This window comes from Suncus etruscus, chromosome 1 (genome assembly GCF_024139225.1).
Source record: "Suncus etruscus isolate mSunEtr1 chromosome 1, mSunEtr1.pri.cur, whole genome shotgun sequence".
NCBI lineage: Eukaryota > Metazoa > Chordata > Mammalia > Eulipotyphla > Soricidae > Suncus > Suncus etruscus.
Window position 1 is genome coordinate 197,657,099 of NC_064848.1, and position 23,167 is coordinate 197,680,265.

A 23,167-nucleotide genomic window follows, 5' to 3' on the forward strand; every position below is an offset into this window, starting at 1 on the left:
AACTGCAGGAAAAAACAGCCTGTAGGTTGTGACCTCCCACCAGCCATGATCCCTGCTCCAAACGCATTCTAGCCTCTTAAATTTTTAGTCCCTTGTAGCCAAGAATTTTGGGGGGGGAGGTTGGGCCACACCCAGTGAGGGGTTACTCCTGGCTATGCACTCAGAAATCGCTTCTGGCTTGGAGGACCATGTGGGACACCAGTGATAGGACCCAGATTCGTCCTGGATCAGCTGTGTGCAAGGCAAACGCCCTACCTCTGCGCTATCGCTTCAGCCCTATGGTACCTAAGAATTTTCTATGGAAACATTCCTCCCAGAGAAAATATTTTATATTAGAAATTTGTATGTACTTGTGCTTATGCTAACACACACACATATATACGATGTAGAGAGGCCCAGGCTAGGTCTAACCATGCCATCTGGGACAAAGGAAGCCAACGGGCTGAAAAATTTATCGACCTCATAACTTTTCTGCTGATTTACATACATATAAATATCCACACCTCACTTCATTCCCAAAAGTATTTCAGTGACTTATAGCAATGCATATAGTGTAACTAGAAATAAATTTAGTAAATAATGAGACAGGACAGATAAAGCAAAAAAGTCCGAAGAGGAATAGTGCCAAAAAAAAAAAAAAAAAAACACATACTCTAAAATTTTATAAAACTGCTACAAGAGGGCATGAGAGATGGTAAAGTGGGTTTTCACACAGACAAATTGGGTTTGATCCCCAGCACCCATCACATCATCCCCAGGGGTGATCCTTGAGCACAGAGCCACTGAGCACATCCCTCCAAATAATAATAATAATAATAATAATAATTAATAAATAAATAAATAAATAAAGGTTTCTTTCCTCAATGACTTTCTGTGGTGGCTCCCTGCAATTCTAGGGCAGCTCTGTTGAATAAATTCTCAAATATGGATGAGCCACGCTTTTCCACAGAAGTCTCTCTCGCAGAAATTGCATCCAAAGGGCTTCACTGTGTGCAAGCTCTGAGTCACAAAGTATGACTTGGTGCAGGATGTCTTCTCTTCATCACTGTGCCCACTGGGTCTCCCTCCTACCTATAAAAATTGTCCTTTGAAAATTAAAACTTTCCTGTGCTCATTGCATTGAGGAAGATTATTTCCTGTGGGCACCTAAGGGCTTTAATCTCAAAAGTTTCCCCACATTGGAGGGGGGTGTTGGGGGCCACACTTGGCGGTGCTCCTGGCTCTGCACTCAGAAATTGCTCCTGATAGGTTTGGTGGACAATATTGGATGCCAGGGATCAAGCCAGGTCTGCTGTATACAAAGCAAAATGCCCTCCCAGCTGTGCTCTTGCTCCAGCCCTAGGATTATCTTTTTTGTTAGCTTTGTTTTTTGTTTTTGTTTTTTTGGTCATACCCAGTAGTATTTGAGTTACTCCTGGCTCTGCATTCAGGATCACTTGTGTCAGTGCTTAGGAGACGAACCATACGGGATGCTGGGGATCAATCTCAAGTGACCACATAACTGGGCTAGCACCCTACTACTGTGCTCTCATTCTGGCCCCAGGATTATATATATATATATATATGTATATATATATATATACATATATTTGGTTTTTGGGCCACACCCAGGCACGGGGGACCATATGGGACACCGGGATTCGAACCAACCACCTTTGGTCCTGGATCGGAGGATTATATTTTTTAACATCAAGTAATATCTGCTCCTCAAGAATCTCAATCACTTTAAAATCCCCATAAATTTAGGCGGAGGTGCCTGAATCAGGGTCTAAATATATTCCTACATTTGATGGCTGTCGATCTTCCATCCTTAGCCATCTGAGGGTGACCCTCACAGTTTTTCCTTTCATGCTGCATGCCACTGACTTCCTGCAGAATCTGACCCAGCCGTCCTTCCATTCTTCCAAGCAACTCTCTGCTTACTGCATCACCGTCTTCGCCCCCAGCTTCCTGTCTCCCTTTGTTCTCTCAAATACACACTTGAGACCATGTCTCTGCTCCCCTCTCTTGTGTCCTTGTCACATACCTCCGATGACAGAGTTGACTTCTTAAAAGGGAGAACCTGTCTCCCCCAGCTGTGTGTTTTGTATGTGGCATCTAACACGTTACATGCACTTAGAATCTTATCCAGTGGAATTATCTAGAAATTCTTGTTTCTTCCTGCCAGGAGGTGAACCCCAGGGGGAGACGTTTATATCAGGAATTAACGTTGCCAGAGAAATCTCAGTAAAAGGGTCACTATTTCCTAATTAGCACCAGGAGAATTTACTGCCTAACTCAAAGCGGCCCATTGATCTAGCTTCGATTCTTAGAATTTAGAGCATTATAAAGACACTTGATCGACAACGTTATTACCATAGGATCTGTCATATATAGAAACTTCTTTTTCCTTGTTTTATTTTCTCATATAATTAAACGCTAAAATCTTAAAACTGAACCCAGCTCACTGCCCACTGGCAGCTTTTTGAAGTCCTTTCCAAGTGCCTGTCTCTGGGTCCACATTGAAGCATTTTCAGAAGTAAGTGACTGCATTGGGCATTCAGCATGCAAACTGGGTCACTTAGGGATGCTCTGATCGGGGGAATTTAATTTTTGCTTCATAGTTGAGAAGCCAGGGTGAAAGAGTGACTATCATGCTATCACGCATGTGCTTTGTTGTTGATAACTAACTGCAATCCAGGCTTTAATAAGTAAAAGGGAGTGGAAGAAACTTCAAAAGGTTGCATGATAAATGTTTTTGACAATGTGTCAGCTGAACATTAAACAGGAACTTTGTAAATCCTCTCATTCTAAGTGGTTTAAATGGAAAGTTTTAAATGTCTTTCTTCATGAGTATTGGCTCCAGATATCAGTGTATCCTGAGGAAAGCAGTGGAGAGGGTGGGATGGGAAGAGGGAGAGAAAGAAAAAATAGAGAGAAGGAGGGAGAGAGAAAAGGGAAGGGAAGAACAGAGAAGGAAAGAACTAAGAGGTGCTGGAGCAATATCTTGCATTTGGTTGACTTGAATTTTATCTCCGGCATCCCATATGGTCCCCTGAGCACCCCCAGGAGTAAGTTCTGAGTGAAAAATTAAGGAACATTCCTGAGTGCAGAGACAAAAGTAACTCCAGAACTTTGTGCTATGCTGTCCCCACATGTGGAGTTCTTTATTTCTCCTCTATTGTCCAATAAACTTTTCCACCTTCCTAAAACAAAAATAACCCCAGAGCAAACTTAGCTGCCTCCCCCAAAAAGAAATCAGAATAACATTTAATCTGACAGATATTTCTGTCCCCCACATTCCAAGACCTCAAGTTCTCTACGCCTCCGCAACCCTATCTATGCATTTTCGCCATCTCAGAAACTGGAGGTCTTGACTGGGATGACGTCATCACTTGATAGGACCATCTTCAATAGTACAGAAATAAAAACAAGTTGCGGTGGTGCTTTCCTGAAGACATTCCCCAGATTGTCCCCCTCAGATGGCATTTGGTCCTTCTATGGTCTCATGGGCAGCATGAAAAGAAGGTGTATGTGCAAATTGGGTGTGTTAGCACTTTCAAGAGACCGTGGGTGCATAGGGAAATTTCCTCCCGTGAGCATCACTTTCCTACCAAAGATCCCAAAACAAGTATCAGTTTTTTACCCAAGTATTTACAAACTCAGGTAGTGGTTATCTCTGAGCAGAGAGGCTGGAAGTCTGATCTCAGGGTGCAGCAGACCCCAGCCCCATGGATACTCAGGCAGAGCCCTGCTCAGTTCTACATCTTATGTGTATGTACATAACGTGTACACACACACACACACACACACACACACTCACACACACACACACACACACACACCTCCATGCCTCTTTGTGGTCTCTGCCTCCCCTTCACAGGACCTACCTCTTCCTTAGCATCTCGTTTTTCCTGTCTGGTTGTATTAAGGCCCAGTTCCTCTCCAGGATGATCTTGTATCCATCTGTTACCTCTGCAATGACCTGTTTCCCAAAAAGTTCCCTAAACCATTAGGGGTTTTAGGGTTCCAGTGCATCTCTTTGGAGGTGCCCATTCAATCCATATCTGTGTCATCCCCTCCATCTGCAACATGCTTGTCTAGTGGGGAGACATTGACATAATTTTTCTTGATGTCTTCATCCTCATCATCATTCCCGTGACATCCAGAAACTGAATTTTTCCACTGCTTGGCTTATTCTTTTCATTCATCTAAAGTACCTCTTATTTTGAGGCTTGGGTCATTTATGTATATGTATATACATATACATATATACATATACATATATATATATATATATATATATAGTTTTAGCCCAAGTAGAAGAATAGCCTTCTACAGAAGTTGAAACAAAGAGCAAAGACCCATAAGGCAATGCAAAATGGGCACCTCTTGGTCGCTGACGGTGGACATTGAGGCATAAGAAGCAGATACTTTCTGGCACCATTTTTTCTCTTTATGACTTTTCGGGGGCCAAACTAGAGAAAAAGACATACTAGTTTCTGTTATGTGAATGTGTGTGTTGAGCAGGGTGGAGATGACTGACTGGAATGGGACTCATTCGCTTCATGGTTAGGCAGTGAGGAATGGTCAGGCACTCATGCTGGCCAACTTCAGAGAATATATGAAAAGACAACATGGAGATGCTTATGCCCCTGTCTCCTCTGTTTGATCTCCACAACCCCTGATATCCCAAGACCCCCTTCTCTCCTGCAGACAACTTCCAAACAACCACATTCTCTGTTCCCAGGTCTTCTCAGCCCTTCATGCTTCTGTGCTCAACTCACAGAACCTCCACCTGAAGTCCTTGCTGAACACACACTTAGATCCTTTAAAGAGCACACCAGGCCCTTCCTTCAGAAGGCAGATGTTCTTTGGCAAGTTTGGCATCTGCTTTATTGTTTTCCACCCTTTGCTTCCCCATCTGTTGTTGCTATGATGAGTTTTCACACCCTTGGAATAGCATGCATTTGGTTATGGTGCTCCAAAGATTACACACGGGCTGGAGCAATCAGACAGCAGAGAGGTCACTTGCCTTGCATGCAGCCAACTCGGGTTTAATCCCTGGCATTCCATACGTTCCCCTGAACCCCATCAGGGGTAATCGCTGCCATTAGAGACAGATGTAAGACCTTAGCATTGCTAATTACCCATTTTGGTTCTCCCAAAACAATTTGCACATATTTCTTGCAGTTAGAACTTGCACTCAGCCTGTGCTGTGGTGGTAAGAATTAAACTTTCTGTGAGTGCTCTACCACTGAGCAGAACTCACTCCTACACTTGAAATGTGATAATTTTGAGGAGGATCTTTGGCATGGAGCCTGGCACACAATATATACCCAATCCACTCAACTACTTGTGTTAATGTCTGAGGTAAATTAATAATCTCTGAAGAGACTCTTTAGAGAGGAGATAAGAGATCAGACAATGAAGTGGGAAGAAGAGAAACCAGAGCAAAATACTACTGGAAGAGGAAATAGCAGGCGACATGATGGTAAAACCAGGAATTTGTGGTGTCAAAGAAAAGGATTTTGGGAGAAGGAGTTGATACCATAGAGGGACTTGGAGAATGAAGATGTGGGAAAATCCATTGTATTGTCTATGAAAAATGTAGGGGCAAGTATAATTAGAAGTTGGAGACCAAAATCTACAGATATACATGAAACAAGGAAGAAATAAGGGAACTTGTTGAAAAAATGCTGCCAACATTGAGTATAAGAATACCTGGTTAAACTTCCTATTCCATATGCATTCTCTCAGCCAGGGCATGTTCTAGAACTTGGTAGTATTAAGCCTACTGTGCCTACTGGCCACTGATTGGGACTGAGGGGAAAGGACATGTCCCACAGAGATGGAAGGCCCCTTAGAATCTAGGGTGGGCAGAGCGATAGCATAGCACATAAGGGCATTTGCCTTGCACGTGGCAGACCTGGTGCTGACCCGGGTTCTATCCCTGGCATCTATCTATGGTCCCCTGAGCCTATTCTGAGCAATTTTTGAACACAGAACCAGGAGTGACCCTCGAGCACTGCCAAGTATGGCCCACAAAAAAAAAAAATCCGAATGGGAAAAAGGTGCTCTTATTCTGAGGATGGCCCCACAACACTGGGGATCAGTACCTTGGATAAAACCCAGATATTTTTCTCTAGGGATAGAATAAGAAGACATGTAGTTATGTAGAGTGGTAGGTATGGGGAGAAATCTGGAGACATTTAGTAGTATACTTCAACTCTCTTCCATGAAACTCAGCTTGGGCTGTATAAAATTGGTGTTGCAAGTCAGCCCCTGAAAAGGTTGACTGATGGAGGGATGGAGGATGATGTCTTTCCCCTTCAGCTCAGAGCACGCGTCTGCCACCCTGTCTAGCCGACAGTTCTGAGGTGAAATGACGGGTAAACAGCTCGCAGACAGGCTTGTGGAAATATTAGCTTTATTCGGTGGACAAGACTGAAGTCCAAAGACTCAGCCTCAGTTCCAGCAAAAAGCCTCTCGCCTTCCACAGACCCTTGTTTTTATCCCCCAGAATCAGGTACCACCCAATGGTGGGATCAGATACCAACCAATGGTGGAAGCAGAATCAGGTACTACCCTAAGGTGGGGGCAGAAAGCCAGGTCACACCCTAGAGTAGGGCACAATCACCAATCAGGTTAGGGTCAGTGACATAATAATCCCCTAAAATATTTACATACACAACAATTGGTTGTTACCTATAATTACTTACTGAAACTCAGATAAATTCCCTATTTTAGACTACTTCGTGGGCCAGAGTGATAATACAGCAGATAGGGCATTTATTTGTCTTGCAAACGGCCACCGAGGTTTGATCTCCAGCATCCCATATGGTTCCCAAGCCCACCATGTGTATTCCTGAAGGCAGAGCCAGGAGTAACCCTGAGCAGCACCAAGTGTAAAAAAAAAAAAAAAGTACATGAATATATTAAAAGAACCACTTCAGAGATTACTAAAAAATAAAGCTGCAAGTGAGATATTACTGACAGTATGTAGTTTTTGAAAACACAAAATGAGGGGTGGCTGCAAATACAAACTTCTAACAATATACAGCTGCGTGTACAAATGGGGAATCTAGTGATAGAATTAGTGAGCAATAAGTTGTCTCCAGTCTTGATTGGCAGAAATGGAGCTTGACTTGAATTTTCACAGAGGAGAAATTCCTGGTCGGGTGGAGGGAATCGGTATGATGTCTCAGGAAGGCATGTGTGAATGATTAGTGATTGTAAGAGAATGGAAGTTTAAATGAATGACTTGTGGGTGCCCGTGCAGGAATGGGTGGTCTGGGAGCCTTGAACAACTGCACTGTGTTCTGCAGAGACCCAACTCCAGTTCCGGCACTTTGCTCACAACCAGAGGAAGAAATACCTCCCTGAGCTTGCAAAGTTCAAGCTGTGGTTCTTAAACTTGATCCTAGATTTCCACCACCCAAGAGATAAGAACTTGTTCACAAGTGAAGCTCTCTGGAGTGACAGAGCGGAAGGGAGCAAATGTGCTTTGAATTTCCTGAGTGGAAATGCACTGGCTGCTTCAGTAGGAGGTGTGGGTAACACGGGAGGGGGCCCTCCCTGAGATGGGGGCACTTTGGTGATGAACGTTGGAAGGTTCCACTTCCTGAGATTATCAAAGCTGGGGATGAACAGGACAGAAATTCTGTTCCTAGAACTTCTGCTCAGACCAGGAAACTATGTGTGTGTGTGTGTGTGTGTGTGTGTGTGTGTGTGTGTGTGTGTGTGTGTGTGTGTGTGTGTGTGTGTGTGTGTTTTAAGAATCTTTTGAGGGGGCTTTTTGGTTTTGACTCACAACCAGCAATGCTCATGGATTACTTCTGGCTTTGTGCTTGGGATCACTCCTGGAAGGGTTCAGTGGAACCTATGAGGTCCTTGGGACCAAATTCAGACCAGTTACTTTCAGGGCAAACACCCTCTTCACTGTATTGTGTCCCTTTTTTTGGACTTTCAAAGGAAGCTACTTAGGGATGTGTTGTTGTTGTTTTGTTTTGGGGGGCACATCGGGTGATGCTCAGAGGTTACTCCTGACTATGCTCAGAAATCACTTCTGGAAGGCTCTAGAACCATATGGGATGCTGGGGATCGAACCACAGGTGAGCAAGGCAAGCACCCTGCCTGCTGTGCTATTATTCAGAACCCTGCCTAGGAATTTTAAGGGACTGCAACTTGGTCAGAAAGAAAATGAAAATTTTCCACAGCTGGTATGTCTTATTTTGGTCCCCATGCTAGACATGCAGCCAGGCCTCACCCAAGTGAATTTCTAGGTGGACTTTGTTCCACCTAAAAAGGAATTGTGTTTTATGCAAGGGAGGAAGGGGGAAAAGGGAAGGTAAAGAGGGAAGGGAGGGAAGAAAGAGGAGGGAGAAAAGAAGGATAGGGGGAGGGAGAGAGAGAAAGAGGGAGGGAAGAGAAGGGAGAAGGAAAGGAGAGAGGGAAGAAAGAAGGAAAGAGAAGGAAGAAAGAAAGGAAGGGAAGGAGGGAGGGCAGAGAGGAGGGGAGAAGGAAATAAGGAGGTGTTCAAAGGGGATAGGAGTGGGTGAAGGAGAGAAAATCCTGAAGGCAAAAAAGAGCCTTGAGAGACCAGAGAGACATCACATCAGGTAGCACACTTACCTTGCATGCCATTGACCTGCACTCAATCCCCAATATAGTATAGGATCTCCCGGACCACCAACACAAAGCCAGGAATAAGTCCTGAGCATCACTGGATGTGGCACCCAAACAAAATTCAACAAACACAAAGGAGCCTGATGGAGGGCTGGAAGACTCCAGCCTGCTCTTAAGGACTGTCTAGAGACCCACCATCAAACAATTCTGCAGTTTAGGGTTTACCCCAGGTGGGTCTGGAGGTCATTGACTTTCAAAATAGACTGGTGCATGGCTTGAAAACTTGCCCTGTTGATTGAGACTGCTTGGTAAAAACAAAACAAAACAAAACAGGAGCTGGAATGTCCCTGCAAAGAGCCCTGTAAGGAGTACCTGGGTTCCCTTCCTTCCCCCAAAGTCAGCTTGCCTTTCTTGGTCCCTTGTCCTGCACCCCAGTCCTTTTACAATGGATCTTGTTTTAAATCCTGTAAATTTGACTTCCAAAGACAGATTTTACGGCCTTCATGTTTTTCCTTAACTTCCAGTGAGCAGGAGTCCAGAGGGAAACTGGAGCTATTTTTGTGCCAATTCACATGTCAAAGGAAAGTCACCAGAAAGGGGTAGTAAATACCCTCAAAACAACCCGCAGCTTTGGGGCAGCTGAGCTGAGAGATGAATTGCATGTATGTACACACACACACACACACACACACACACACACACACACACACAGAACTGGGGGTCCTTGGCTTAATCATGAGGCACACGTCATCCCTGTTTGGTGGATAAAACCAAGCCGTGAAAGATGGTTTCAATCATCTTATCATGTGAACAGATATTTTCAGAACCTATTTTTGAAGTCCTCAAACATCATTTAAATGGAAAACAGACCATCACCAATGAAACAAAGAAATCAACTTGACACTTGACTGTATGCAAATCAGCTCCATAAAATATTTTTAAAAACCCTCAGTTTCCTCTTCCAGTTTGCTTGGTCAAAAGGTCAAAATCTGAGCAGCCCCTTCTCTCTGCCTCTTCATTTTACCTCCCAAATGGGGAGCGGAGGTATATCCTGCCACCCACCTAACGAGAAATGAATCATCATTTTCGAAGAAAGTTAATTTCGACCTCATGAAAGGAGGAAATGGGTGACTTCATCTTTTTAAGTAGGAAAAGCTTGATTCATTTTTTGGGTTTTTTTTTTTTTTTTTTTTTTTTTACTTTTTATTATGGAAACTTCTGCAAATACACAAAAGTAGGGAAAACAGCAGGCAGGGCCCACATAACCCCCACCCTGTAGTGTTACTGATTTTCACCACTTTGATCATCTCTTTCAGCAACCATTCCCTGTACCAGTTTCCTGCCTAATTTGTACTTGGAGCTGAGCAGAGCCTGCCATTGACAAGCCCTGTGCCAGTCTGGTTTCTTGCTTCTATCCAAAGCTTGGTCCAGTGCCCTCAACTTCCCAATGTTTGAATCCAATCCCTTTAAACCAATGGTCTCCCAACCACACATTTGTGAACTGGTACAGACCTGGCAGATAAAGAAAGGTTGAAAACCAGTCCAGAAAGACAGTACAGTACAGTAGTGACGGTGCTTACTTTGCATGTATTTACACATTGCCAACATGGGTTCTATCCCCAGGGTCTCTTTACCCCCCCAAGAGTAATCTCTTAGCATCCTAGGGTATGACCCCCAAAAAAGCAAACAATGGGGGCTGAAAAGATAAACAGTGAACAGGGTCACTTGCTTTGTACACTTACAACCCAGGTTGGATCCACATTACCCTCATAAGCCCACCAGCAGTGATCTCTGAGCACAGAATCAGAAGTAAAGACTGAGCACAACCAGGTGTGCACTCCCAAAAACAGGTTGAAAATTATGGATCTGTTTTCTTTGTTCTGTCAGTTAATGAATCATTATGCAGAATAGGACTGAAGGACAATGCTTTGAAGAGCATTGTGGCATCTGTAGTCTCCACTTTGCAAGGAACATGGCAGGATGTGTGGGACAGAACTACAGAAGGACTCTCTCTCTCTCTCTCTCTCTCTCTCTCTCACACACACACACACACACACACACACACACACACACACACACACACACACCATTATTCCATAGGCCAAGAAAATGTGCTTGTACACTGTGGGGTGATTTGGGAGAAACCACCATAGCCGCCTCATAAAATAAGGCAGAATGTAGACATATGACTGAAACTCAACTTTGTAACTAGATCTCACTGTAATCCAGTTTTTAAAAAATAGATAAAAAAGCAAGTAGGTAAAATTAACAAGAAAGATAAAAGGATGGGGGCCAAGGGCCAAGTGGTCTCAGGTATATTGGTGGAGAAAAAAAAAAAGGATAGAATCAAACATCCAAGCCAGTCAAGAACAATAGAATCAAGAGATCTAAACTTTTAACAATCTAAATTTAATGGGCCTATTATACTTGTAGGCCAGGGGGCAAAAGTTGTGGTATAGCACTCTGGGAGTTGACACTGGTGATGGGAATGGCCCTGACTCACTGTATATCTGAAACTCAACCATGAAGAACTTTGTAGATAACATGGTTTCAATAAAACAATTTTTAAAATAAGCAGGTATTTACACAAGTACATTTAGTTTCACATCATGGTTTTGGGCAGGGAGATGCCTATAGGTCATGGTTGGGGGGTTCTTTCTACAGTCTACAGTGCAAGGACTCCTCTGGGTCATGTGGGGAGAAGGCAGACTTTCATCCAGCCCATGCTTGCTGTTTCAATTTGCAAGTTGATTTTATCCAAGTTTCTCACAACAGAGAGTTTGGTTAACATAGACAAGTAGAGGGTTGGAACAATAGCACAGCAAATAGGGCATTCACTTTGCATGTGGCCAATCTGGGTTCTGTCCCTATTATCCCATATGGTCCCCTGAGCCTGGCAGGAATGATTTCTGAGTGCAGAGCCAGATGTAATCCCTGAGCTCCACCGGATAAGATACAAAACAAAAACAAAACGATGGGCAAGCAGAGTGTGTGTGATGGTATGGGGAGACGCTCTCTGGGGGCAGAAAGATCAGTCATCCACACCTTATACCATGGAGCTGGCTGGGAGTTGATTGTGATTAACACACTAGAAAGGTGTGTATGATCCAACTAACAAGCAGAATTGGCAAAGCTCTCCCTACTGCAGGTCCTTCTCTAGGGGGGGCATCATGATTACACCTTACACAGACTCCCCTAGAAACACACTCCCATTGATATGGACTTTTGGCTTCATTGACATGTTACCCAGAGATCTCTGCCCTCCCTTCATGCCAGGCCCCTTGATTCAGAACCACAAGGGACACAAGCCTGTCTTGTTCCCTGGTGCAAGGTTTTCCAGACTGACTAGCCAGGAGCCACGTTTAGGAATTGGGGAGGTGAGGCAGAAATTGACTCCCCTTTCCTGTCTCTGCTTCTCTTCCTGAGCATAAATGCTAGTCTTTAGGGCCATGCAAAGTCCCCCAGCATCTCACTGCTTTTCCACTTCTGTTTTTGGACTTGCATTGTTTTCTATTTTTAATCTACAAATTAAAATAATCCTCGAACTTTCTTCTTTTTAAAGAGCAGTGTGGTTTGGTTGGTTGGTTTGGTTTGATTTTCATATGGATCTGGGGTTCGAACCCAGGTCTGCATCATACTAAGTGAGTGCCCTCCCATATTTTATATTTTATTATTGCTCTAGCCCCAAATAGCATTCTTGGAAGTTTAATTAGGTTGCTTGAGTTTTTCCTCTGGAAAGTGCCAGGGCTTCTGGGAGGGAGTACTGACGTTTTGGGAGGAGATGGAAGGGACTGCCTATCACCCAGTATAACTACTCCATGGGATGTTTGTGATCTATTTTGACTGTGGGGATAGGGGACAGGTCCTCCAGTGTCTCTTGACAAACCAGGCCAGTGATTGAATGAAGGGCTGAGGATGTAATACTGCTCAGTCCCTGCAGTGGTAGGGGTTACATTACCCCAACTCTGGAGTCCATGTGCTAGGGATTGAGCCCAGATACCAAATGCAATTGCTATATGAGATCCTGGCTCCTTCTTTTTGATTTTTAGACCAATAATGCTTTAGGCCAATAAATCATTCCCATCTTTAATTTTCCAGGATTTTCTCAGAATAAAACTATAGGTTGTTTTTTTCCTCATATTTTATAAACTTTTTTACTTCTCAAGTCCCAATTTTAATTATTCATTTCTTGAGAACCAAGAGACCAAATTTATCATTTATATCCAAGTGATCTGTACAGGCTAACAAGTATTAAGTCATCTGTAAGTATAAATCAAATCAACAATTTATTAACACATATAATCATAAAGATTATTTTATTTTGACATTTTCTACCACCAGAGATCCTAGTATCAGCAGTAGTATAGTCATGGATTTTACAGAAGATTTTTGAGAAAGAAGTTACAAGTTTGGTTTTGTTGTTGTTACTGTTTTTCTTTGAGAACCACCACTCTTGACATTGCTAAGGGATTACTTCTGGCTCTGCACTTAGGAATCACTCCTGGTAAGGCTCTGGGAATCAGGGGATGATGGGATCGAACCCAGGTAGACAACATACAAGGCAAATATACCATCGATGTCCCTAGGAATCTGTAAGTTAAAAGGCTTTGTGATTGAGTTCATATGACCATTTTTATACTATCCACAGGCCAAGTTTTTTTTTTATTGAAACCACTGTAATCTATAAAGTTCTTCATAGTTAAATTTCAGATTATACAGGGCCATTCCCACCACCAGTGTCAACCTCCCTCCACCATTGAATCCAGAGTACATCCTATACCACTACCCTCCCTGGCTTGCCAATATAGCAGACCCATTTAAGTTTAGATTGGTCAAGTTTAGGTCTCTTGATTCTATTATCATTGACTTTGGCTTGGATTTAGTTCTGTCTTTAGTTTTTCCCCACCAATGTATCTGAGACCACTGCAGGCCTAGTTCTGATGTTCCAATAGTACATCCTTCTATTTCCTAGCACAGAACAGCACTGGGTAAAAATAGATATATAAAACTTATTTCAATAAAGTCTTTCATTAAATCACTCTGAGATACTGTTACAAAGTTGTTCATGATTGAGTTTTAGTCATGCATTGGTCTCTGCCACATAACTTTTCCCCTTGTGCATTTAAATTCATTTGAAAGTGGGACATTTTTTTCATAGATAATAAAAGCACTTCTAGATATACAGCTTTTTCTGGGTAACCTTTAAAAGCTGGCACAGGAGCCAGAGCTTTCAGTGGGAAAGATGTTTGCATTGCATGCAGTTGACCCAGGTTCAATCCTTGGCCTCCCATATGGTCTCCTAAGCACTGCCAGGAGTGATTCCTGAGTGCCAAGCCAAGAGTAACCCATGAGCACCTCTGAGAGTGGTCCAGCAACAGATAAAAGAAATGTCACAGTCTCCATCTATCCTAGAATAAATTTGCAAAGTGTGGTGCCTTTAGGACAAACAGAAAGATTTTCGCTTGGAACTTGGTGACCTGTGGGAAGTTGAATAGTCCTGTCTGTCACCAGCTGGGGGATGCAGAACTGGGTCTAACCCCAAACCACCTCTGGGAAATGCTATCTCTCCAATCCAGAGGACTTGTCTCTGCACCTCTGCCATCTTGCCAGCTCTGAGGCTTCCTTGGGTCTGCCTATTCCTTCCTGTTCCGAGGGACAGATCTGTAGGCCCCTCTTTTCACCCCTCAAAAAATTGTCCCTGCCATGGCACAGACCCACATCCTGCTGCATTTAGCTCCCGCTGAAAGCCTGCCCTACACTCTGACCTCTGTCACAAACTGACCCTTCTACTCCCTCACTTACTCCTGTCCTTTCCTTCATGGTATCACTGTTCTCCAATCAACTGGGTCCAATCCTGGGGTGTCCTTCCTTTCCTTTTCCCCCAGCACCTACCACTGAGAATTCCACTACCCCAATTTCACTGTGCAGAATTACTTTCACAAACAACAGGGGACAAAGACAATGGGGGTGCATAGGCCCAGGTCACCCCTGAGTATGGTCGGAGGGTGGCTTCCACTCTGGCACTTTAGACAGGCAAGTGGGCTGGAGAGATAGCACAGCGGTAGGGCACTTGCCTCACATGTGGCTGACCCTGGACAGACCTAGGTTCAATTCCTGCCATCCTATATGGTCCCCTGAGCCTGTCAGGAGCGATTTCTGAGTGCAGACACAGGAGTAACCACTGAGTCCTGAAGAGTGTGACCCCAAAATAAACAACAACAAAAAAGACAGGCAAGTAAGTAATGGCAGTAACAATTGATGGGGTGGAGTGGGACATTCAGATGAGAGGGAAGATAGGATAAGGGTGATGGGGAGAATAGGGGTTACTGCCTAGGCACTACTGGTGGTAGAAAGTGGGACAGACCAGACTTGAGGAATCAGAGGCACCAATTCTTTTCTGTATAAAACAAGGGAGATGAATTCTTAGTTTCCCCACTATGAAAAAAAATTCCTAATTTTAAAATGTTGCTCTTGGAGCCAGAGCAATAGTACAGTAAGTAAGGCTCTTGCCTTGCATGTGGCCAACCCAGGTTCAATCCCCAGATCCCATATATCCTCAGCACTATTAGACATGATACTTAAGTGCAGAGCTAGGAGTAAGCCCTGATGAGCATTGCCAGGTGTGGGCCTGTCATGAACAAGTATGGTTTGGCTTGGTTTACCCAAGTCTTTGGAAGCAGAACTCTGACTGTGCTAGGTCATGTCCTTCCTCTGCCCTGAGAGTGCTAATCTTTTTTTAATTGAATCACTGTGAGATATAGTTAAAAAGCTGTTGATTGAGTTTTAGCCATACCATTTTCCAATGATCTCTCCATTTACCCGTGCTCATTTCCCACCAGTGTTCTACTGTTGAGCATCTCTGCGTCTCATTCTGTTTCAGACTTTACAAGATGAACTTGAGAACCGAACAAATCAGGTGCGAAGTGTGGAGAAGAAACTCCAGAATAAGGAACTAGAGACCCAGGAACAGGTAGGGACCCTCCTCGCCTCTCCAGCCCCACAAGGTTACTGCGTGTTGTTGGCTTTTGCGATATGGGTAATGGTTTGAAATTGTGTTATAGTCACTGTAGTGCATAAATGTTAGATCTTTCTAAGCTCATAAAGAGTAAATAGTAAAGTAAGGCTAGTATGGAAATAGAAAACCTTTTGTGATCTTTGTAGATTTTTTACAAATAGGCTCCCAGAAGAACCAGAGCAAGGATAAAGAAAGTAGGGCATTTACCTTGCACACATGCACCTAGGTTTGACCCCACCCCAGAACCACATATGATCCACTGACACTGTCAATAGTGACTTCTGAGTGCAAAGCCAAGAGTAAACCTTGAGCACAGCCCAGTTTTGTCCCAAAAACAAACAGAAGCCAACAGACTCAAGAGAGGGAATTGCACAGAATGGCAGAGCCAAGCCTTTAATGAATCTTGACATTCATATTTAGCCAAAAAATAATTTGTCTTAATTGAGGTGACATTGTGTTATGCCTTGTAAATTTTAGGTGGGGATTATAAAGGCTCATCAGATGTGTGTGTGCTGCATTAAACTCACCACTAGAAGTCCAACTCTGCAATTGGTCATACAATTGTCCTTTTACCGCATTTAGCCACCCCTATTCCCTTTCCCTTCTGAAAGTCTGGACTCTTGTTTTTCTTAAGATCTAGGCATTTATTTTTGTTTGTTTGGGATCACATCTAATGGTGCTCAGGGGTTACTCTGACTCTACACTCAGAAATTACTCATGACAGGCTCAGGGGACCATATGGGATGCTGAGGATCTAACCCAGGTCAGCCACATGCAAGGCGAACACCCTACCTGCTGTGCTATCACTCTGGCCTCCCACGTGTTTGATTTAGTTTGTTTCTTTGGTTTTTCTGTACAACAAAGGAATGAGGTGATGTGGGTTTTGTCTTCCTTCATCTGACTCCTTGTACTCGCATAACACCTCCCCTTTTCCCTTCCGTCTATGTTGTGGCCAATGGCAAGAGTGCATCTTTTGATAGATAGATAGTGTTCCACTGGGATGTTTGCCATATCTTCTTTAAAAAAATATTTTATTGGGGCTGGAGAGATAGTATGGAGGTAAGGCATTTGCCTGGCATGCAGAAGGTCAGTGGTTCGAATCCCGGCATCCCATATGGTCCCCCGAGCCTGCCAGGAGCATTTTATGAGCATAGTGCCAGGAGTAACCCCTGAGCGTTGCTGGGTGTGACCCAAAAATTTTTTATTAAAACCATTGTGATCTACAAAGTTCTTCATGGTTGAATTTCAGATATACAGTGATTCAGGGCTTTTTCCACCACCAATGTTAACCTCTCTCCACCAGTAGACCCAGAGTGCATCCTGTACCACCATGCTTTGCCCCCTAGCCTGGCCAGAATAACAGGTCCATTTTAAGTTTAGATTGCTAACAAATAGGTCTCTTTGATTCTATTGTCATTGACTTTGGCTTGGTTGAATATTTAGTTCTGTCCTTATTTTTCTCCACCAATGCATCTGACACCACTTGGCCCCTGGCCCCTAGCCTTTATTTTTTTCTTTCTTCTTAATTTTATATAAAAATGGAGAAATATGTGGTAAAACGAAGTAACTTGTGTCCCAAGATTTTATGAAAAAGGTGGGACCCCCATTTAAAAGATAAAAAAAATAAAAAAGGGGGGCAGAGCAGTGGCACAAGTGGTAGGGTGTTTGCCTTGCACGTGCTAACCTAGGATCGACCACAGTTCAATCCCCTGGTATCCCCTATAGCCCCCCAAGCCAGGAGCAATTTCTGAGTGCATATCCAGGAGTAACCCCTGAGTATCATCGGGTGTGGCCCAAAAAAGCAAAAAAAAAAAAAGAAAGAAAAGAAAAGAAAAGGGTGTGTGTGTGTGTGTGTGTGTGTGTGTGTGTGTGTGTGTGTGTGTGTGTGTGTCATTTTTGTTTTTGTTTTTTTTTTCCATAAGCATAACAAAGGTTGGGGAAAATAGAAAGAAAAACCTTTGGCCTAAAAACAGGGAGACCCTACCCATGAAGCATCCTGCCATAGACCAAGTGGGCATTCTAAGTTGTCTAACCCCAAAGTCTTTTCTTTATGGTCCCAGTAAAAGTTCTTTTCAATCTTGGTTTTTGCAATCAGGTTTCTGTAGTTAGAAATCCTGTTTTTTCCTATGTGGAATTCAGGGTGTCATGGTGCATCTTCTGGTTTCATCTCACTGTTAGGTAGCAATGCAGGGAACCCTGCCCTGAAAGCAACTTATCACTATTTCTAAGTCATCAGGATGTTATATGAACCTACTCTGGAGCAAGTCTGTGCTAGGGCAGCATCAGGGCCTTCCCCAGCACCAGAAAGCCATCTCTTCTTTATCCAATCATCTGTTGATGGGTACTGAGGTTGCATCTATCTCTTTGCTAGTGTAAATAATGCTGCAGTGACTATGGGAATATGTAGATGACTCCAAATTAATATTTGTGTGCTGGTGATACTCAGAAATTACTCCTGACTGTACATTTAGAAACTATTCTTGATGGTGCTTGGGGGACCATATGGGATGCCAGAGATCAAACTTGGGTTGTTTATGTACAAGGCAAGAGTCCTATTCGCTGTAAAATCATCCCTTCAATCTCAAATTTGTGTTTTTACATTGGGGGTATATCCCCAGAAATGGAAGAAATAGGTCATACAGAATTTCAGTTTTCAATTTCTTAATGAATACCCTCCTCTTTTATTCACTGTTGCACCAATTTGCATTCCTTCTCACTCCCTGTGCATAAGAAGTGTCTCCTCTCTTGTTGGTTTTGTGGACAATTACCATTCTCAAGGCCAGAGCTATAGCGTAGCAGGTGGGGCACTTGCCTTGGATGCGGCTGACCCAAGTTCAATTCCAGCATTCCATATAGTCCCCCAAGCCTGCCAGGAGTAACTTCTGAATGCAGAGTCAGGAGTAAGCCCTGAGCATCACCAGCTTGAAAGCAAAAGACAGTCACCATTCTTAAAGGGATGAACTGACCACTGGTGGTTTGGCTTGGTAAGGGCCAAATATGCCTCCTTACTGAATTGAGTTTACTGACTGTCATTTATTTCTTCCTGATCTCTGAGCTATAGCAGATGTAATGGAATACCACTGTTCTCTGTGTGATTCTGTAACTTTATTATGTCATCATCTGAGTTCCCATCCATATTGACTGTAAATTGTTTAACACAATGAAGGATTCAAATAAGTTTGGTGCATTTTTATCCTCATTACATTTTCTGGCATGAGGCACCTCATATTCTTTTGGCCCAGGTTGAGCCTAGTGTCACTGAGTGCATCCAGGTGCCTGTCTTCTATAGGGCAGAATTCTTGATCTCTCTGAGTGCCAAAGGTGCACATGTCATAAAGTCCACTCCATGAATATGCTTATGGGTACCAATGGTGCATTCTCTGGCCTCTCCCTCCATGACAGAAGAGCAGCCATTCCCTTTCTTACCACCCACCAGTAGTGAAATTTATTCTACTGGGTCTAGAATAGAAGAGTAAGGTGAGGACTGGAGAGGCAGCTCAGCAGAGTGGGAATTTGCCTTGCACATAGCCAACTCAGGTTTGATCCTCGGCATCTCTTATCTGAGCACCACCAGGAGCAATTTCAGAGTGCAGAGCCAGAAGTAATTCCTGAGTGCCACTGGGTGTGGCCCAAAGTTAATCAAACAAGCAAAAAAGTAAAGGCTCTTTTTGATAGAATTATAGATGTTTATGCTCACATATGCTGTGTAACCATATGTATTTTTGTCAGTCAAAAATAGAATTAACAAAATAAGTCACTAAGAAATCATTACCAACCATCCCTTATAAAATGCCTTCAAGATGCCAAAAACTGGACAAGTGCCTGTACCAGTTCATCTTCTCTCCTTTTCAGGAGGGTCTGGTACCAACTACTAAGCCCTAAAGAGGCCAAGTCAAACCCTCAAGCTAGTGAGCACAACTGAAGAGCATAGAGGAGAGTGAGCAGACATTCATCCTTTTTTGTGTTTGACTTTTATCTAAATTTGACCTAGAGTCCATCCCCTTTTAATCTGTGACAGTAATCGAAGTAGTCATGAAAGAATGTATTGTAAGCCATGTTTTGGGGCAGGGGTCCTCAAACTTTTTAAACAGGGGGCCAGTTCACTGTCCCTCAGACCAGTGGAAGGTCTGACTATAGTAAAAACAAAACTTATGAACGAATTCTTATGCACACTGCATATATCTTATTTTGCAATGAAGAAACAAAACAGATACAAATACAATATGTGGCCTGCGGGCCATAGTTTGAGGACCACTGCTTTGGGGGGTATGCTGGTATATGAATTTATTGAGTTGTTTTTTAGCCTTGTAGTCAAACCATGCTCATCTGAAGGAAAATCTTCACTCCTATCATGGCAGCTTTAAAATTATAACATTTCTAGGTGGAATAAAAAGCAAGGGAGCAAGCTTGGGTCAGGGAAAGCAAGTACCCTGAGGCCAGCAGGAAGACTAGTAACCTTCCAGGCACCAGGACAGGAGCAAATGCCAGGCACCCACCCCAAGCACAGGGAACAAAAAAGCAGAGGAAACAGGCGAGAAGATCCTGCCTGATGCAGCTGCCTTCTTGGATGGTAGCCTGGCATCTGCTCAGAGATGTCACCACAGACCTGTTGACCTCTGTCCCCTGTGCTGGACACTGGAGAATGGTAGCAGGTCAATGACACATCAGCAGGAAGCAGGACTCCCTGGAGAACTCAGGACTCTCCAAGCCAGGAGAAAATATGGCAAGGTAAAAACACTTTGACATCACTCTGCTTCATGGCAAAACTTCACACAGAAAATTCCATGATCTATTGAGAGTAGGAAAACAAAGAGATCCCAGATGAACAATAGGGAAGACTCCAAGCAGGACTTTTTTTCAATGGGCTTTTTTTTAAGTTGCTTTGATCTTGGGAATGACAATAGCACTGTAGAATATTTTTTACATTAATTCCTGATATGTTCTATTAAGTTGTCGTTTTCCACAGAAATGTCAGGAAATACCCAGGGGAAGGCTGAATATTACATAATGCTTGTAAGCATGAATCATTGGGACTCTCTCCATGAGGTCCTAGAGGGGTAGGTAGAGGTGAAGTGGGAGAGGGAGAAAACCAGTTATTTCAGCACAACTGAAGAGGATAGAGGAGAGAGAGCAGACATTCATCATCTTTTTTTGTGTTTGACTTTTATCTAAATGGGCCCATTCCCTTTTAATCTGGGACAGTAATAGAAGTGGTCATTAAAGAATGGATTGTAAGCCAGGCTTTGGGGGGTATGCTGGTATATGAATTTATTGAGTTGTTTTTTAGGGGGCAAATGTGGCAATGCTCAGGGGTTGCCTCTGCACTCAGGAATCACTCCTGGTGGTCCTGTGGGATGTGGAGGAGCAAACCCAAGTCAATTGTGTGCAAAGCAAATGCCTCCCCTACCCACTGTGCTATGGCTCGAGCCCTTTGAGAATATTTTCAATTGCTTTATTGGTTGGTTTTTTTTATTTTCCTTTTTTTTTTTTTTTTTTTTACTGAAATACGGTAGCAAAACCTAACCCCAGCTAGTCAGGAATGACTGAGACAAGTGCACAATAGCCTCGTAGAACTCTCTTCTCCTTTTTCAACCAAATATTAGTATCCCAATATTAGTTGCATCAAGAATCCAAATTGAAACTGGCAGAATTACAAAGGCCAATTTCCTTGGGCTGCTCTCTCCCTGCCACCTCCTAAATATTTTTAAATCACAACCAAAAGCCAGTCCCAGCTGACATTTCAGTCCAGCCTCACAATAAATAGTCACAGTCTACATATATCAATAAATTAAGAGAGTCATGTGACCAAGATAGGCTTAGAAGTAACTGGGAGTGCAGGGAAAAGGGGGCTGAGATTGCCACCTGTCCCAGAAATTGGGCCTGTCCTGAGAGCCGGGCAGCAGGTTGATGATTCACCCACCTCATTGCTTGCCCCACATCTCCTCTTATCACTGAAAGTCATGTGAACTTGGGGAACTTCTCTCTGTTCCCCCTGAACATCTAATTCCTCAAACACCAAGACCAGTGGGAATGTTAGGACCTGTCTTGCATCTAAAAACCCTTCAGCAGTGGTCTGGCATCATCCAGATTTTGAGCATGTGTGACTCCTCGTTCTCAACATGCAGGGAACATGGGGGCCAGGCTGAGACAGGAAAAGGAGCTGGGGACAGGAGGCCATGAGGGAAGCAGAGTACCTCAGAGTGTGCAGAGAATTGGGATTATGCCCTGGCCTAAAGGTACAGCCAGGTAAGAGGAAAACAAGACCAAAAGTTCTTTGCCCACCAAGAGATGGTGGAGCAGTGAAAGACCTATTGTCACTGTTGACCTCTTTGTCAGGCATGGGGGTGGAGGACAGAATCCGTATTCCATCAGGGAGCAGTGGGGCAACCCTGAAACTGTTTATTTTTTAAACACCTTGGTTACAAGTGTGTTCATAATACAGTTGGCTTTTCTCCCCATAGTTGTTCATGATTGAGTTTCAGTCATACAATATCCAACTCCCTTCACTAGTGCACATTTCCTGCCACCAATATCCCCAATTTCTCTCCCCTAAACTCCGAGCCTGCCTCTAAGACATTAGACACTGGTTTGCAATATTATTACTGAGGGGTATCATGCCTACCACTTTATCTACTTTCAGCACCCTGTTCTTGTCTAGTGATCATTTCCAACTCTCATTATCACAGTGGTCCCTTCTCTGCCCTAACTGCACTCCCCCACTCTTTGTGTCAAGGTTTCTACCATGGACTGGTCTTCCTGGCCCTCATCTCTGTTGCCCTGAGACTATTTCTCTTTTTTCTGGACAGTGTCACTTGGTGCCATTTTGTACTTTAGGAAGATTCAGTTGGAAGCAAGAGATCAGATAAGCCAGAGATAAAAAGGAGCCTGGAGGTTAAAGATCTCCCATTTGGGCTGTGGATAGAGCATTTGCGTTGCGTGTATGGCCAACCCAGGTTTGATCTCTGGCCTCCCATATGATCTCCCAAGTACCATCAGGAGTAATTCTTGAGCTCAGAGCCAGGAGTAACCCATGAGGACTGCCAGGTCTGACTTAAACAACAACAAACAACAACAACAACAACTGGTTGGAAATACCTCCCATTCACCTCAGAAGAGACTGGTCAGCAGGGACTTGGTTGGACTTCTCCAGACTGAGCCAAAGGAAGGAGGTGGAAGGAAGAGCCACTTAAAAGTGATTCAGAGCACTCAATTTGGAGGCAAAAGACAGAGTAGAAACTTTCACTCAGGAGCCAGAATGATAGCACCTTGCACATAGCTGACCTGAATTCGTTTCCAGGCATCCCATATGGTCCCACAAGCCTGTCAGGAGTGACTTCTGAGTACAGAGCCAGGAGTAACCCCTGAGCACACTGGATGTGTCCTAAAAACAAAAAAAGAAAGAAAAGAAAGAGAAAGAAAGAAAGAAAGAAAGAAAGAAAGAAAGAAAGAAAGAAAGAAAGAAAGAAAGAGAGAGAGAGAGAGAGAGAGAGAGAGAAAAGAAAGAAAGAAAGAAAGAAAGACAGAAAGAAAGAAAGAAACCAAGAA

General features: G+C 43.5%; 1 protein-coding gene across 1 annotated transcript in view; it reads left to right on the top strand.

Moving 5' to 3' along the window:
* The window catches only part of CEP112 (centrosomal protein 112), a 429,834-nt gene that overhangs the window by 369,341 nt on the left and 37,326 nt on the right, over positions 1 to 23,167 (top strand). The window contains exon 22 of the mRNA XM_049768363.1: positions 15,488 to 15,577. Coding sequence (XP_049624320.1) covers positions 15,488 to 15,577 — 90 coding nt within the window. The remainder of the gene's footprint in view (positions 1 to 15,487; positions 15,578 to 23,167) is intronic.